At 49.8% G+C, this 16,171-nt stretch overlaps 4 protein-coding genes across 4 annotated transcripts in view; 1 reads left to right on the top strand and 3 right to left on the bottom strand.

Moving 5' to 3' along the window:
- Positions 1 to 888, top strand: part of LOC138634345 (claudin-22-like) — a 1,341-nt gene extending 453 nt beyond the window's left edge. The window contains exon 1 of the mRNA XM_069721206.1: positions 1 to 888. This exon is cut by the window's left edge and continues 453 nt beyond it. Within this exon, the coding sequence (XP_069577307.1) occupies positions 1 to 213 (213 nt within the window). The 3' untranslated portion in view covers positions 214 to 888.
- A 1,954-nt stretch (positions 889 to 2,842) lies between these two features.
- LOC138634366 (frizzled-7-like) lies at positions 2,843 to 4,501 on the bottom strand. Its single transcript, XM_069721251.1, has one exon. It carries the CDS (start codon positions 4,499 to 4,501, stop codon positions 2,843 to 2,845), a length of 1,659 nt encoding a protein of 552 aa, XP_069577352.1.
- A 1,536-nt stretch (positions 4,502 to 6,037) lies between these two features.
- Positions 6,038 to 9,764, bottom strand: cdk15 (cyclin-dependent kinase 15). The gene is made up of 13 exons (XM_069721208.1): positions 9,213 to 9,764; positions 8,925 to 9,053; positions 8,753 to 8,847; positions 8,593 to 8,672; positions 8,427 to 8,521; positions 8,184 to 8,246; positions 7,953 to 8,076; positions 7,728 to 7,848; positions 7,515 to 7,608; positions 7,170 to 7,233; positions 6,959 to 7,007; positions 6,651 to 6,793; positions 6,038 to 6,571 (listed from the first exon to the last, which is right to left on the bottom strand). The coding sequence occupies exons 1-13, from the start codon at positions 9,372 to 9,374 to the stop codon at positions 6,474 to 6,476; spliced, it is 1,317 nt and encodes a 438-aa protein (XP_069577309.1). The 5' UTR covers positions 9,375 to 9,764; the 3' UTR covers positions 6,038 to 6,473.
- A 94-nt stretch (positions 9,765 to 9,858) lies between these two features.
- On the bottom strand, positions 9,859 to 13,893 carry ftcd (formimidoyltransferase cyclodeaminase). The gene is made up of 14 exons (XM_069721207.1): positions 13,795 to 13,893; positions 13,212 to 13,395; positions 13,007 to 13,135; positions 12,782 to 12,870; positions 12,525 to 12,704; positions 11,946 to 12,083; positions 11,727 to 11,858; positions 11,574 to 11,635; positions 11,373 to 11,499; positions 11,125 to 11,286; positions 10,780 to 10,823; positions 10,310 to 10,448; positions 10,117 to 10,212; positions 9,859 to 10,036 (listed from the first exon to the last, which is right to left on the bottom strand). Exons 1-14 carry the CDS (start codon positions 13,846 to 13,848, stop codon positions 9,953 to 9,955), a joined length of 1,620 nt encoding a protein of 539 aa, XP_069577308.1. The 5' UTR covers positions 13,849 to 13,893; the 3' UTR covers positions 9,859 to 9,952.
- Between the last annotated feature and the right edge of the window lie 2,278 nt (positions 13,894 to 16,171).

Genomic DNA, 16,171 nt, shown 5'->3' with positions numbered 1-16,171 from the left:
GACGTTCTTCCTCGCTGGGAGTTCGGAGACGCTCTGTTCTGCGGCTGGACGGCCGCGGTGCTCCACCTGGTGGCCGGAACGCTGCTGCTCACTTCCTGTCTGCGCAGACACGACTGTGACGCGCCCGTCCACATCCGACTGGCCGCCGTGCCGCCGTGCCGCCGCGCCGTCGGGACCAGAACCAGGACCAGAACCAGGACCGAGTACGTCTGAGACCGGCAGCTTACAACTGCAAAGAAATGTTCCTTTTCTGGATGGAGTTCTGAATGCAGACGGTGGGTTCACAAAGTAACTCCACAGTAGAAACATTCTGCAGAACTGCAGCAAAAAAACATCTGAAGTTTAAACACTGAAGTTCTGAGTCTAAAATCTGATTCAGAGAACGTCCTGATTTTTGACGAGAGTTTTGTTTCATTCCTGTTTCTTGATATTTTACTTTAAAGCATTGAAAACATTAAATCAGTGAATGAAGTTTGGCTGCACAAAATCCAGAAAACGTCAGACAGCAGTAATGAGTTTAAAAGTGCTGAAGTCTGCAGTTCAGAAGTGCATTAAGAAAACCAACATTTTAGTGGCAGTTTAGTTGAACGGAAGACTTGGAGGTTGAAAGGTTTTCTCTTGAATATTTCACAATCTCTACGTGGTTTTGATTTGTTTGTTGAAATCCTCCAAAGTCTCAATCAGACGCTTGTTTTTGTTTTCATGAAGCCAAGGAGACAAAAAGCTGCTTCATCTCTTGTTATTTCCTGCCTCGCTATCAGCGTTATTGACCAGCAGGGGGCGTCAGGCGGCTCATTGATCAATACGATCATTTATCCACACGCGTGTATTCTGATGTTTCTGACGCTGCTTTAGTTTGAAATCACGTTTTGTTCAATCAGACGAAGGATTCGTACGATTATTAAATATGAGAGAAGACGAGCAGCATGTCGTCATGAAATAAAAGATGTGATGTAACGTTCAGCCTGTTTCTGTTCTCATTCAGTGGAACTTTCCCTTTAACAACAGCAGCTGGCTGCAGTGCATCAAATGAAAATAAAATGATAAAAAACACAATTTGTAAAATACGATTTTAAGTTGAAAAAAGGACAAATCTACTTTTGATTTATGAAAAAGCAAGCACATATTTTTAAATGAAAAACAGTTCCACTTCAACAAAAACGCTCTTTAAAACTGCAGACCTGCTGCCAGCAGGGGGCGCAGCTGTCGTCACGGCAACCAACTATCAGCCCTCACCACGGCAACCAAACCGGGTCTGGATGTGGGTACGGCTGGTCTTGATTAAACGCGTGTCTGCAGACATCAAAGCGTCGAGCTTCGGTCCTCCACCTCCTTTAATTACCGTTTTCCGTTTCGGCACAATGAAGCCTGAAGTGGAAGAACGAGGACGGAGGAAGTGGCCCCGCCTCCTCGCATTGTTTCACAGGCTCTCATCATCAAGACAAACAGGGAACCACTGAGGAACCTGCAGGAGGGCCCGGTCCGGTCCGGTCCGGTCCGGTCCGGGAGCAGGTCCTTCCCTCCCACTTCATGGTGATCATCACCATCACAAGGTTCATCGTTAGTTTTCAAACATCAGTAACAGAGAAACATTTTCTTTCAGTTGAACGTGATCTTATTTTTTTACGACTGAAGGAGTTTCAGTTTCTGTGTTTTATTTTACTTTTTCTTCAGCAACATTTTGTCCGAATTATCTTCAACGTTATTTCAGGCGCGTTTTTTTCCGCGACCGTTTTTGCTGCGACTGAAACGTCTCGGAGGAAAACGAGGAACGCGGCGGTTCTTCAGGTCAAACGATGACTCTCAAACTGCATCAGATGGTTTCAACGGCGCCTCTCTGGGTCGGGATCATTCTTCAGAACCTGGTCCGGTCCGGTCCGGTCCGGTCCGGTCCGGTCGGCGGCAGACAGAGCGCCGCTGTTTACTGTGATTGTTCTGACCGCTCGGCAGCAGCAGAACAAAAGAATCTGTTTAATGTCCCGCAGCGACAGGAAGTCATTGAACGCACCAGATGGTGTGTTTGTCCTCGTTGGTCCGTCTCAATGAGGACCGACGACTGCTTCGCACACGGGCCTGGTTCTGGTCTCAGTCGGTCCAATTCAGGGTCAACCATGAATGACTTTAGACGTTACCTTGAACGTCCTGCAGACCGGACCAACATCGTGGTTCTGGAACCGGTCCACAGGACAGAAATCTGTTTCAGTCAACGACAATGAGCTTTCAGCTGTAGCGGTTCTGATTCCGGACAAACTAACGTCTCAAAGGCTCCGGACCGAGTCGACCTGAACAGATCAGACTGGACCACATGACCGATCGCTCAGGCAGAGATTTGACTGTCCGAACCAGGTTCAGAACCTCCTTCAGGTTTTGTCCGGGTTCTGAGCTCGTTCTGATTTCTGATGTTAAAGTTCTACATGAACTCTTGATGACTGCGGTCCACTTTGTGGTTCTGAAATGGAGGGTTGGGCTGTGAGGTGGTGCTGTGTCGCCCTCTGGTGGTGGACATGTGAACTGTATGTGAACAGTGATGAGACATGGAGGACAGTGGAGGACGTAGAGGAGTGTTTATTCAGTTTATTTCAGAATAAAATAAATTAAAGTTAAACTTTTACATTTAAAAAAAAATGCAGTTTTCGACTTCAGTGAACGAACAGAATCAATAAATATGAAAGTTTTACTTCCAACACATCAATAAAAATGGATCAAATCATTTCTTTCACCGGTTCTGATAAAGATCAACAACAGAACCCTGAAAGGTTCTTCCTGATGACCTAGTTCAGTCTGAAGACGTCTTTACAGTGACGGAACCGACCAGAGTTCATGTTTGTGGAGGAAACCGGTTCTACACCGCGGTCTCCCCCTGGTCGCTGCTGCTCAGTCTTTTATAGAACTGGCGCCACGACTGCAGCGTCTTCCCCGACCAGATCCAGAACCCGGACGTGATCCCGACCATCAGGGTCATCAGGTACTTGACCATGAACACGGTGAAGTCCGGTGTGAGCGGCGCCGGCGGTCCGGCCGGACATGGCACGGCAAAGCGCCGGCAGGTCTGCAAGCGCCACGCGGTCTCCCAGTGCGGCCGGACCGCCTGCTCGTACACAAGGCAGCCGATGACGGCGGCGACCGGCGCCGTGTACAGAACGCCGAACGTGCCGATCCGCAGCATCAGCCGCTCCAGCTTCTGCGTCTCGGCGCCGTCCCGCTTCATGGCGGTCCGGATCCTGAAGAGCGACACAAAGCCGGCCAGCAGGAAGGAAGTCCCGACGAGGAGGTCGACGACCAGCGGCGCCAGGACGAAGCTGCGCAGCGCGTCCACGCTGGAGATCCCCACGTAGCAGACGCCGGTCAGCGGGTCGCCGTCCACCTGACCCGCCGCCAGGACGGCGGCCGTCTTCAGCGCCGGAACCGCCCACGCCGCCACGTGGAAGTAGCACGAAACGGCCTTGATGGCCTCGCGACCCCACTTCATGGTGGCGGACAGGAACCAGCTGAGCGACAGGACGACCCACCAGGTGGAGCCGGCGGCACCAAAGAAGTAGAGGACCAGGAAGAGGAGGGTGCAGCCGTCCCACCTGGCGCCCTGGACCGCCACCCGGTACCCGTCCTCCCGGAACCGGCCCACACACGCCACCCGGTCCTCCAGCAGGAAGCCGGCGCCGTAAGTCAGCGCCACCATGAAGGAGCAGCCGGACAGGAAGACGATCGGCCTCTCCGGGTACCGGAACCGTCTCGGGTCCACCAGGTACGTCAGCACGGTGAAGAACGTGCTGACGCAGCACAGAACGGACCAGGTACCAACCCAGAGCCGGCCCGACTTCAGCTCCTCCTCGCGGAAGTACATGAGTCCGGTGGGCTCGCAGGGGGCGCCGCAGTCCTCGACGCCCAGGAAGCGGTAGTTGAGGTACGACGGCACACGGAGCGGCGCTGGGCAGGAGAACGGCCGGGAGGTCCGCACGTAGGGAGGCGGGGTCAGGAGGTCGGGGAGGTTCAGGGTTGGAGCCGAGGTTGGCCCGTCCGTCGTGTTCTGACCCACGCAGATCTCGCCAGCGCCATGGACCGGGAAGTTCTCGCAGCGCAGCCGCTCGGGCCACTCGAACCCGAACTTGTTCATCAGCGCCTCGCAGCCCTGCCGGGCCCGCTCACACAGGGCCCGGCAGGGCGGGATGGCCTGGTCCAGAACAGTGCACACCGGGGCGTACATGGAGCACAGGAAGAACTTGAGGTCCGGCGAACACTGGACTTTGACCAGCGGGTAGAACTGGTGCACCTCCAGCCCCGCCTCCTCCTGGTGTGCGTGGCCTAGTAGGTTGGGCAGGATGGTCTGGTTGTAGGCGATGTCGGTGCACAGCGGGATGGAGATGGGCTGGCAGAACCCGTGGTCCGGGATGGAGATCCCCCTCTCATATTGGCTGGTGACCCGCTGGAGAAGGACCACCACAACGCAGCCCGGGATCCAAACCCAGAACCTGGTTCTCCCCGCCTCCATGACGGGAACCGTCATGGAGGCAGAGTTCTTTAGTAGGAGTTCTTTAGTTGTCAAAGTCGTCTTTAGTTGTCCAATGGCTCACAAGTCCCAGAGACACCGTTGAGTTCCTGTCTAGTTCGTATCAGTGACTGGACCAGGTTCTGACGGACTGGACCGGTTAGTCCTCAGACTGGTTAATCCTCATACCCGTTAGTCCTCAGACCTGTCCCGTCCTGTCAGACCCGTTAGTCCTCAGACCAGTCCAGTCCTGTCAAACCCGTCAGTGAGTCAGGTTGAATGTTCCTCTCCACTGTCAGACTTAGTCTCCTCTCTCTCTCTCTGTCTGGACGGTTTCAAGGCGCCCCGCCCCCTTTTCCCCACCAGGAGGTGTGCCTGTGTGTGTGGGGTGGAGGGGGGAGGGGGGGACATCTTGAAACTCCACTGTGCTGCCCAATCCTCCAATCACAGGTGTTGTTGTTTTTTTGGACGCTGATTGGACACAAGGGAGAAAAGGGGGCGGGGCGTTGGCCAAGGAAAGTTTTAATTTGACTACATTTGATTCTGTTTTCATTTAAAGTGTAATAAAGACTGGTGATTACACGTGTTTACACGTTTACATGTTAGGGAAACTACTGAAGTGTTCTGAACTCGGTGGAAGTGTGTTGTGTTCAATGATCCCTTCAACAGAAACAATAAAAACAGACTCTGGACTCAATTTCTTTCTTCCGTTGATTCTCTTCATGAACGTTAAGGTTTTTCCGTCTTCGTCTTTTCTTGGTGATGCGTAGAAGACGAAGACGATTGTCGGCTCAGAGACACAAAACACCAAGTTGTAAAACTTTAAAGAGAAATTTGGCTGGAAGACTGGAAGCAGAGGGAAGTGTTAGCCTAGCGTAGCATAAAGACTGGAAGCAGAGGGAAGTGTTAGCCTAGCACAGCATAAAGACTGGAAGCAGAGGGAAGTGTTAGCCTAGCATAGCATAAAGACTGGAAGCAGAGGGAAGTGTTAGCCTAGCATAGCATAAAGACGAAGCAGAGGGAAGTGTTAGCCTAGCATAGCATAAAGACTGGAAGCAGAGGGAAGTGTTAGCCTAGCATAGCATAAAGACTGGAAGCAGAGGGAAGTGTTAGCCTGAGGAGAAGAGAGGCTCGGGTCCTTTGTTCTTCCTGACGTCCCGTCATCAGTGTTTGTTTGGTTAAACTGACGTTTGGATCGTTCAGCGCGACAGAATAATGTTTGTGTTGGACGTTATCGCCGGGGGCGACGCTCTGCGAAAGCTCAGGACTGGCAAAGTTTGTTGAGAGAAAACAAACAAAGAAACAAAGACAAAGATTTTGTTTCAGACTGACGAGTGGAAGTCGTCGGGCTCTGGGGGGGGGGGATCAAAGGCTGATTCGGGGCGGAGATCAAAGGCTCGTCTGCATTCTGATTTATTAATGACGCGTTTGTTCGAGTGCGCGGAAGAATTTTCTCTGATCGAACGTACGAAAACACAAACAGACTCAAATATTCACAAACTTCGTCTTTCTCTTTCATGTCTCCAATCAATCAAACGTCGGATATTCTGTCAATCACAAGCAAATAATTATTTATTTACGTTTGAACTCGTTCAAAACAACTCGACGGAAAACTTTTCGTCAAACTTGTGTTTTTTCGCTCCGACGTGAACACGAAGTCTCCGAAGAATAAACGTCAACAAACACAAACGACCACCAACTCACCAAATAACACAAACTTTAACACAAAGTTCTGCTTTCATCTCAGACGGTCGCAGCGATTGACCTCCACAAACAAACAAACAAACAAACAAACAGGATTTAACAGGAATAAAACACAAAGTAAAAGTCACATTAAATCCTGGTTTCTCAAAGTTTCTTTTTAATTGGTCTTCTAACTGAAACTGAAGCAGCGCCGGGCGGCGGGGCGGTTCTGACCCGGCGGGTCACCAGCGGCGGGGCGGTTCTGACCCGGCGGGTCACCGGCGGCGGGCGGTTCTGACCCGGCGGGTCACCAGCGGCGGGCGGTTCTGACCCGGTAGGCCGGGTTGAAGATGTCTCGGACCTCCGTCTCCAGACGAACACCGGGAACCTTGAAAATGGAAACGGCTGAAACAGAAACATGAAGATCTTCTGGTTCTTGTGGACCCTCGTGATGTAGCATGTTAGCATGTAGCAGCGTTCTCACTGTCTCTCAGGTGCATGATGGGAGGAGGCAGCGTGCTGAAATACGAGTGCCGCAGCGACGCCTGGGCCGAGATCCGGTCCGCCGGGACCGCCGTCAGCATCCTCTGGACCAGGTCCTCGGTCCTACAGGGCAGGTGGTTCAGCCTGGTCCAATCACAGGGGACGGCTAACACGTTAGCATCTATACTCACCTCATCTGCCTTCGTTAGCATTTCTATGATGGTTGGCGTTAGCATGGTTGCAATGTTAGCATTTCAGACGTGCCGAGCTAACTCAGTGCGTTGGGAGCTTAGCATCCAATTAGCTTACCTTTTCCAAACGGTCCTGAAAGACTTCGGCTCGGACAGAACAAACACGTCTGAACAAAACAAAACAAAACTTCTTTATCAACGTTCCTCAAACAGTCAAATAAATTGTTGAGAAACAAAATATTTTTTTTTCGTTGAAAGTAAAACAGAAATCAAAAGAATAAATGAATAAAATGAGAATAATAAGTAGTTTGTGTTGCAGGTGAAGTCACCTGGTCGGTAGTTGGGCAGCAGACTGACTCCAGACCAGCTGACCTCCGAAGGAACGCCCAGCACCTGTTATTAGGGTTATTACATCATTATTAGGGTTATTACATCATTATTAGGGTTATTATGTTATTATTAGATCATTATACATCTATTAGAGGGTTATTATTAGTATTATATTATTATATTTATTAGAGGGTTATTATTATTATTATATTTATTGGAGGTTATTATTATATTATATTAATTGGATGATGATTATTATTATTATTATATTATATTATATTAATTGGATGATTATTATTATTATTATTGTATTTATTAAATCCCCTAATGGACGGTGAGCTCACCGCCCAGATTTTCTGCAGCTGATCCAACTCATCAGAGTCTCCGGGGAACGCCGGCGCCCCCTGCAGCATCTCCACCAACACACAGCCGGCACCCCTGATTCAAACACAAACTTTATTCAGACACGCTGAACACGCATGATGTAACTGGACACGCGTGATGTAACTGGACACGTGTGATGTAATTGAACACGCGTGATGTAATTGGACACTGACCACATGTCCAGCGCCGTGGAGTAATCTGTGGAGCCCAGCAGCACGTCGGGGGGGCGGTACCACAGCGTCACCACCTCCGAGGAGAACGTCTGGCTGGGGATGGACTTGGACCGGGCCAGACCTGAACCACAACCAGAGAACGAGTCAGGAGACTTGTTTGTTGTGTTAGTTAGTTTGTTGTTTGTGTGTTTGTTTGTTTGTTGTGATGGTAAGCCCCGCCCTCACCAAAATCGGCCAGCTTGAGTTCTCCCAGGTAGCTGATCAGCAGGTTGTGGGGCTTCAGGTCTCGGTGGAGGATACGGCGACTGTGGATGTAGCAGAGACCTCGCAGCAGCTGGAACATGAAGATCTGTGACGGACAGACGGACAGTCAGCCCCGCCCCCTCTGCACAGACTAGTTAGACTCTGCCCACAGCGCCCCCAAGAGGCCGCAGGTCTACGTGCACACAGACATACCCGTATGTTGTGGGAGTGAAGTCCTCCAGGATGCTGTGTCATGTACTGGTTCAGGTCTGTCTGCTGCAGAGGGAGGAGACAGGAGGTGAGGGACTCCACCACGGCTCTACGAGTCTCCACTGCCCCCTCCGGGCAGACAGCTGGAACTACACCCTACTGCCCCCTCCAGGCAGACAGCTGGAACTACACCAGTGTGCTGCAGCGCCCCCTCAGGTTACATGCAGCACTGACACAGTTTCTCACCACGTATTCGAAGACCAAGGTCAGCGCCTCTCGCGTGTGGACGATGTCGTGCAGGATGACGATGTTGGCGTGTTTCAGATGTTTGAGCAGAGACGCTGTGTGAACACACACACGCGTGTTAAAACCAACACGGCTGTAGAGGTGAGAGATCTGGTGAGAGAGTCACCTTCTCTGATGGCGGTGAACGGGACGCCCTCCTCCGTCTTCATGCGGATCACCTTCAGCGCCACCAGCTGCCCGTTGATCCTCCATGAAGAAGACACGACACAGTTACTGATCACTGACCAAAGACAGACGTGTTAATATCCACACGCATGTTCTCTGACCTGCTGATGCCTTTATAGACGGAGGCGAACGCTCCTTCACCCAGTTTCTCCAGACTCAGGTAGGACTGGGCCGCCCCGAAATGCAGACCGGGTTTCTGAGCAGAACGCGGATGTTAAAACACAGACATCAGAACACGGAGGTCCGAACTTCCCGTCCGGACCGGCAGCTCACCCAGGTGAAGGGCTCCGGGACGCCCGCCGTCAGCGGGTCGCTGTTGCTGCGTCCTCGCTGGACTCTCAGCTGTCGGACCTGCAGCGTGTGGAACCAGTGAGGGGACGAACCGGACCGGACCGGCTCCGGCTGGGACACAGAGACCAGCTCAGACTTTAGTTCTTCACAAGTCCAGAAGTACAACATGATGACATAAACAAACAAACTCGTAAATAAATAAACAAACAAACTCATCAATAAACATCATCAGCTCTCATCTTCATAAGAGGATCAGATGACCGTCATAACCTCAGCAGCCGGCAGAGAAGTTGAACTTCTGCTCTTCCTCAAGCTGACCTCCATCTTCATCTTCACCTCCTCCTTCTCCTCCTTCTCCTCTCTCCGGTGTTTCTCCTCCTCTTCCTCACTGCAGCAGCAGCAGCTCCTCAGCCACCGAGACCAGTCCTCCATGTTGTCTTCGTCCCTTAGTCTTCTTTTTCTGACTCACATGGTCGAAGAAGAACAAACAGTGTCCCATGACTAAACCCCCCCCCTCCCTTTACACTCGATGTTCATCAGTGTGTCTGCTGCCCTCCAGTGGACACACATCGTCGCTACACCTCTGCTCTCACTCACTGACAACCAGTGAACACATGTTAATCTACACATCGTCCACCAGGGGGCGGAACTAGCGCTAACCTCCTGGCATGTTTTACAAAAGGAGTTAACGTAGAAAGTAAAGTCACAATTATTAACATACTAAATAAATGTTAGCAAAAGAAGCTAATAACATTTATAGGATGATTTACCTTTACTATTTACCTGTTAGCATACAGCTAGCATTAGCATGATGCAGGTGAATCCTACCTGGAGACGGGAACCAACCGCTGCAGCGAACAGGTTCCTTACAGCAAACAGTAAAGTAACGCGCCGCAGCATGATAACCACTGACAGGTGAGCTGATTGATCATTTATTGACAGCTGTCAATCAGGCAGCAGGATGTGAGTGACAGGAGGAACCATCCTATAAGACAGCTCCATACATGTTGTCAGTGTCTGTTGGCGGCGGCAGTGAGGACAGCGGCGGCTCCGTCCTTCGCCTCCTGCAGCAGCTCCTCCGCTCTCTTCTGGGTCTACAGACACAACAAAGTTCTGGTCAGAGAACCGGGCTTACTGGATCAGAACCGGCTACAGAATCAGCGGACGGACTTACGGCCGCCCTGAAGACTTGGTCCGTCACGTCTTTGAGGTTGATCATGACGTTGTAGTACGCTCCGAACACCGCGGCCTCCAGAGCCTTCGCCGACACCTGGACCCAACAGAACCAGGCTGTTCAGAACCTGAACATGTTCCTCCACACACAGAATTCAGGTCAGACCAGGTGGACCTGAGAGTTCTGGTCTCACCTGAGCGTCCGACTTGCATCCGATGTTTCCGTAGACCACCAGCTCCTTCAGGGACGGCCAGAGGACGCTGATCCTCTCAGCCAGAACTAGAGGGACGCTGACGGCCTGCTGGAGGCCGGTCTGCATCGCAGCTTCTCTCCTGACCCACAGAACCACACGGACAGAACACCAACAGAACACCAACAGAACACCAGTAGAACACCAACAGAACACCGACAGAACACCAACAGAACACCGACAGAACACCAGTAGAACACCAACAGAACACCGACAGAACACCAACAGAACACCAGTAGAACACCAACAGAACACCAGTAAAACACCAACAGAACACCAACAGAACAGCAGTAGAACACCAACAAAACACCAACAGAACACCAGTAGAACACCAACAGAACACCAACAGAACACCAACTTCACTAAAACTCTTCTAATGTTGTTATAAATATTACATAAAAACTAAAGTTCACCTTTGAACTTCCTCTACGGTGCTCTTTGGAAGTTTCAGCGCTGCCTGAAACACAAGATCAAAGACCTGAAACATATTTTACCTGGAAACACACCTGGAGACTAACACACACACACACACACACACACACACACACACACACACACACACACACACACACACACACACACACACACACACACACACACACACACACACACACACACACACCTGGAGACTACACACACACACACACACACACACACACACACACACACACTTGGAGACTAACACACACACACACACACACACACACACACACAAACACATATATATACATATGTGTGTGTGTGTGTGTGTGTGTCACCATGTAGCTGTTGAATGCGTCCGTGTCTTCGTCCACCATCATCAGCAGCTCGTTGGTCGCCTGATGAAATGGAGGAATCAGCCTCCTCATGACTCCGTCCAGGTTCTCGAACTGTCTCTTCCCGTAGGTCATGTGACCCACCATGGCCGCAAGCGCCGCCCCCTGCAGGAGGAACAGGACACGACAGCAGAGATGTTATAAGGAAGTGACGTCTCCCTCTGCTGGAGGATCAGTGATCGGACCGGTACCAGAGCAGCGATGGCAGCGGAGACCGATCCTCCTCCGGGAGCCGCCGACCGGCTGGCGACGCTCCGGACGAACCGCTGCAGAGACAGGGACACCAGCCGGCCGTCCTCCGGGGGGCGCACCATGTACCTGCCCAGGTGAGACGCACACTGTGACATCATCACTCATTTCCCAAAGTCAAACGTCCGTCTCTTCAAACTCACTCGATGATTCTCTCCTTCGGGTTGAACGGACCGAGAGAGTCCAGGCCCAGTTTACTGATCACCTGACAGGCAAACAAACAAACAAACAAACAAGGAGGCTCAGAGCCGTGAAGGAACCGGACCGGGCCGTTGTGTTCTGACCCGTGTTCTGACCAGTCGGACTTTATGCTCCTCTTCGATGATGAACAGTCGGTCTCTCTGGATGTAGAAGTCGGCGGCGTCCAGCAGCGCCTTCAGCGGCACCAGACCGACCACCTGCGAGCCCACCAGCGCCAGCTTCAGGTCCTGAACAAAAAACAAACAAACAGACTGGCCGTCACAAACAGGAAGCGGCGTCTCCTCTCCGACTGACCACCAGGGCGGCGCTCCGACCTCGGCGTCCCGGCGGACCTCCTCAAACACGGCGTGGAGCGGCGTCAGCTCGTAGTCCAGGATGTTGGTGGACACTTGAGCCACGTTGGCCTCGTCCAAGTACCAGCCGATCGCCTGCACCTTCCTCAGCAGCCCGGGCTGGTCGGGGACAGGAAGACAGGGGGGTCAGACAGGAAACCACGGCAACACTCAGCCTGGCTGAGGCTCCAAAAGGTCAAAGGTTAGCGAGACAGCAATCTGAACGAGAAGGTCAAGAGAAAATCTGATCAAAAGAAAACCTGAAAACAAATCTAAAACTCTTCTGTTCTGTTCTACAATTATCTGGGAAGAACCTGAAAATGAAATCAGAAATTACAAATATTTTGAAAAAAAATCTAAGAAAAATAATCTGACATTTTTAAACAAATTCAAGAAAAAAAACAAAATGTTTTTTTTTTAAATGCGAGTAACAAATATATATATTTCAAAACATCTGGTAAAAGATAGTCAGAAAAATAATGTCAACAGAAACGTGTTCAACGCTCCGGTGAGGTCATCAGATGATCAGCTGGGGGAGTGACTCAGACTCCCAGCATGCACCTGGTCCTTCCCGCGGCCCTGCTCCCGGATGTTCAGCGCGATGCGATGCGCCTGTTCTTTGGTGCTGATCAGGTTCACGTTGTAGGCAACGAGGAACTTGCGAGCGCCGGTTACCGTGGCGCCCCACGACGGTACGAAGAGGGCGGGGCCAAAGTCAGGGGTCCATTCGTCATGTTTCAGCTGCAGGACAAAAACAAATCAGATCAATTTCTTACTTTTAAAACATTTGGAGTAATAAAAAGCCACGACCGTCCGACCTTGTCGGGTAACGCTTCGTACTCTCCGGCTCGCACAGACGGAAGATTCCTCCGCGACTCCGTCCGAGCTGCTTCTCCGTAAAGATACACTGAGGACGAGTTCCGACATTTAAAAACAGATATTCACACCGAGCGAGTGTTACACAGCGACGGGGCATCATGGTCCAGAGTTTTTACAGGTTGGTTTTCATGGAGTTTTTAAAGCGTATTTTTAACGAGTCTCACCGGGCACACGCAGCATCTCCGCCAGCTTCCGTCCGAACTCGTTGGCGCAGCGGACGCAGTCGTCCATGCTGACGTTCTGGACGGGGACGAAAGGACAGACGTCCAGCGCTCCAGTTCGAGGGTGCTCACCTGAACAGGAAACACACGTGAGACACTTCCTGTGGAGCGGCGCCACCCGGAGGACGGCCGCGGCGCTCAGACTCACCGCAGTGTTTGGTCATGTCGATGAGGCTAAAGGCCCGGCGGGCGGCGCTCAGCGCTCCCTCCACCACCGCCTCCGGAGAGCCCACGAAGGTGTAGACGGTGCGGTTGGTGGAGGCGCCGGCGTCGACGTCCAGCAGGCTACAGCCGGCGGTGCCGGAGACGGCGGCGGCGATGGCATCGATCACCTGGAGACACAAACACCGTCGCACTCATGAAACTACGCCAGGAAACGCAACAACAGATGTCACATCAGATTCCTGTTAAAGTCAAACGACCGATTCATTATTGTTCTCCTGTCTCTGCAGCAGAGGTCAAAGGGCAAAGTTCAGCAGCCCAAAAGACTGACGGTCATTTGTGTTTAACTCGTCAGTGATTTCCTGTCGAGTCGTTAGTGAGGCAGCTTCTGAAGGTTCCAGAGTTCAGGAGAGTTTAAAGAGTTTTCACACACAGACGGAGAAAATAATGAGATTATTAACATAATAATGTGAAAATGAACAGATAATAATGAGATTATTAACATAATAATGTGAAAATGAACAGATAATAATGTGAGCATTAAAACGTTAGCAGCAGCTGGTTCTGACCTGTTTGTCGCGTCCTTCGGAGACGTTGGGGACACACTCCACCAACTGAGACATGATGTCTGCAGACTAAAGGACGACCAGCAGCGTCCAGCTTCACTACTTTCGATCTTCGACCCCTCCAAAAAAACAACCCGGACACAAGAGTGGATCATTAACGGAGACCGTATGTAGGTCAGCTGACAATCATTAGCACCCTGACAAACAGCAACCTGCAGTCCCATCAGCGCCCCCTGTTGTTCTGGTTTTGTACCTTCATGGTTGAAATGCACTTATTGTAACTCGCTTTGGATAAAAGAGTCAGATAAATGTAATGAAATGAAATGACAGCACATCAAGGCTGGAGTGCTCCAAACAACGCTAACAACGTTAACAACGTCAACTACCCTAACAACACGAACAACGTTAACTACCCTAACAATGTTAACTACCCTAACAACGTCAACTACCCTAACAACACTAACAACGTTAACTACCCTAACAACGTCAACTACCCTAACAACGTTAACTACCCTAACAACGCTAACTACCCTAACAACACTAACAATGTTAACTACCCTAACAACGTTAACTACCCTAACAACACTAACAACGTTAACGTTAACTACCCTAACAACGTTAACTACCCTAACAACGCTAACAACGTTAACTACCCTAACAACACTAACAATGTTAACTACCCTAGCAACGTTAACTACCCTAACAACGTTAACAACGTTAACTACCCTAACAACGCTAACAACGTTAACAACGTCAACTACCCTAACAACGCTAACAACGTTAACTACCCTGACAACGCTAACAACACTAACAAGGTGCTAAAATAATTAACAACACTAACAACCTTCTATTGATCGTCTGCTCGCTCACAATAATCCACTTGATCACTTCCCGATCTAAACCAATTAAAATGAAGTGTATGTACTGTATGTACTGTGCATTTTATATTTTATATTTTTTTTTACTGCTATTTTATTGCTTTTCTATTGTTCTATTATTATCGTATTGCTTCTGCATGCTGCTGTAGCGAAAAAAAATTCCCCTCGGGATTAATAAAGTATATACCTAACCTAACCTAACCTAACCTGAAATGAATCAGGTGTTTATTATTGATTGCTGAACAGGTTTGTGAAGCAAAAAGAAAAACAACAACAAACAAACAGATGTGAAAATCAATCAAACAGCTGATTGTTAACCAAATCAGCTTGATCAAGGAACAGAAGAAGAGTGTCTGCAGGATGTCACATGTCCAATGGACTATTTGATCCACCCTTTGTGGGAGGTCAGAGGTCAGAGGTCGGCCACATAAACTGCTGCCAGTGTTTGAACAACAGAAGAAGAAAAGAAACTGAGAGCTGCTGTGATTTATTTAAACTGATGTATATTTCTATAAATGAATTTTTCTGGTTGTGTTTTTATGAACTGTGAAGTTTGATAATGTTAAACTGAGACTTTAATCTGAGGATGATATCATTGACTCTCACAGATCATTACAGGACTCACTGAGCCTCTAGAGGGCGGCAGAGATACACACAGAGATCTGGATCACGTGAAGGAACCACGTGAAGGAGAGACCTCCTGACTGCAACCAGATGTGTGGTGACTTCATTAAAGGGAGGAGGTGGCTGGGGGGGGGGGGCTACTGGGTCCTGGTTCTGAACTCTGTGCTTCATCAACCTCCTCCTCCCATCATGCACCAGGAGGCTGAAGGACAAATGATGCGGGTCCACATGCTCACGGTGTTTCATGTCCTCGGCTTATGAAACATCATGTCAAAGCAGGCCGGAACTCCACAGAACCGCCTGGAACAGAATCAGAACCGCAAATGGAAACGAGCGTCTGTTGCCCTCATCAGTTCTGGACCTGGAGGACGGTTTGGACCCGCTGATGGGAGGAAGTCTGCTGGTGGTTCTGGTTCAGGTTCACACTTTAGTTTGAAACTGAGAGGAAAAAGTCAGAGAGAGCAGATGGTGGAGCACACAGAAGAACCCTAACCCTAACAACAGCAACAACAACAAAAACAAACAAACAACATGAACAACAAATGAGAAAAACATAAACAAACGAGAAAAAAACAACAACGAGAAGAACATAAACCACAATGAGAACATAAACAACAAACAGCGAGAACAACATAAACAACAAATGAGAAAAACAAACAACAGTGAGAACAACATAAACAACAAATAAACAACGAGAACAGCATAAACAACTAGAACAACATAAACAACAATGAGAAAAACAAAAGAACATAAACAACGAGAACAACATAAACAATAATGAGAACAACATAAACAACAAACAACAAGAACAACATAAACAATGAGAACAACATAAAAAACAATATTAAAAAAACCAACAACGCTGCATGAACTAACTT

The sequence above is a fragment of the Brachyistius frenatus genome, unplaced genomic scaffold (genome assembly GCF_029030835.1).
Source record: "Brachyistius frenatus isolate BFR_SWC_R1_liver_20210118 unplaced genomic scaffold, ASM2903083v1 Contig_259, whole genome shotgun sequence".
Lineage (NCBI taxonomy): Eukaryota > Metazoa > Chordata > Actinopteri > Embiotocidae > Brachyistius > Brachyistius frenatus.
Note: the sequence above shows the minus strand (reverse complement) of the source record. Positions and strands in the feature narration are given on the sequence as shown.

What these genes read in the sequence shown, in the direction of transcription:
- cdk15 (XM_069721208.1), bottom strand. Translation starts at nt 9,374, where the DNA reads ATGGAGGACTGGTCTCGGTGGCTGAGGAGCTGCTGCTGCTGCAGTGAG. An exon ending in TCCCGGAGCCCTTCACCTGG is followed by an intron (nt 8,848 to 8,924) that starts GTGAGCTGCCGG and finishes CGTTCTGCTCAG; the next exon opens with AAACCCGGTCTGCATTTCGG. An exon ending in GCTGCCCAACTACCGACCAG is followed by an intron (nt 7,008 to 7,169) that starts GTGACTTCACCT and finishes TGTTTTGTTCAG; the next exon opens with ACGTGTTTGTTCTGTCCGAG.
- ftcd (XM_069721207.1), bottom strand. Translation starts at nt 13,848, where the DNA reads ATGTCTCAGTTGGTGGAGTGTGTCCCCAACGTCTCCGAAGGACGCGAC. An exon ending in CCGAAGGACGCGACAAACAG is followed by an intron (nt 13,396 to 13,794) that starts GTCAGAACCAGC and finishes TTGTGTCTCCAG; the next exon opens with GTGATCGATGCCATCGCCGC. An exon ending in AGGTCCGCCGGGACGCCGAG is followed by an intron (nt 11,859 to 11,945) that starts GTCGGAGCGCCG and finishes TTTTTTGTTCAG; the next exon opens with GACCTGAAGCTGGCGCTGGT.
- LOC138634366 (XM_069721251.1), bottom strand. Translation starts at nt 4,501, where the DNA reads ATGACGGTTCCCGTCATGGAGGCGGGGAGAACCAGGTTCTGGGTTTGG.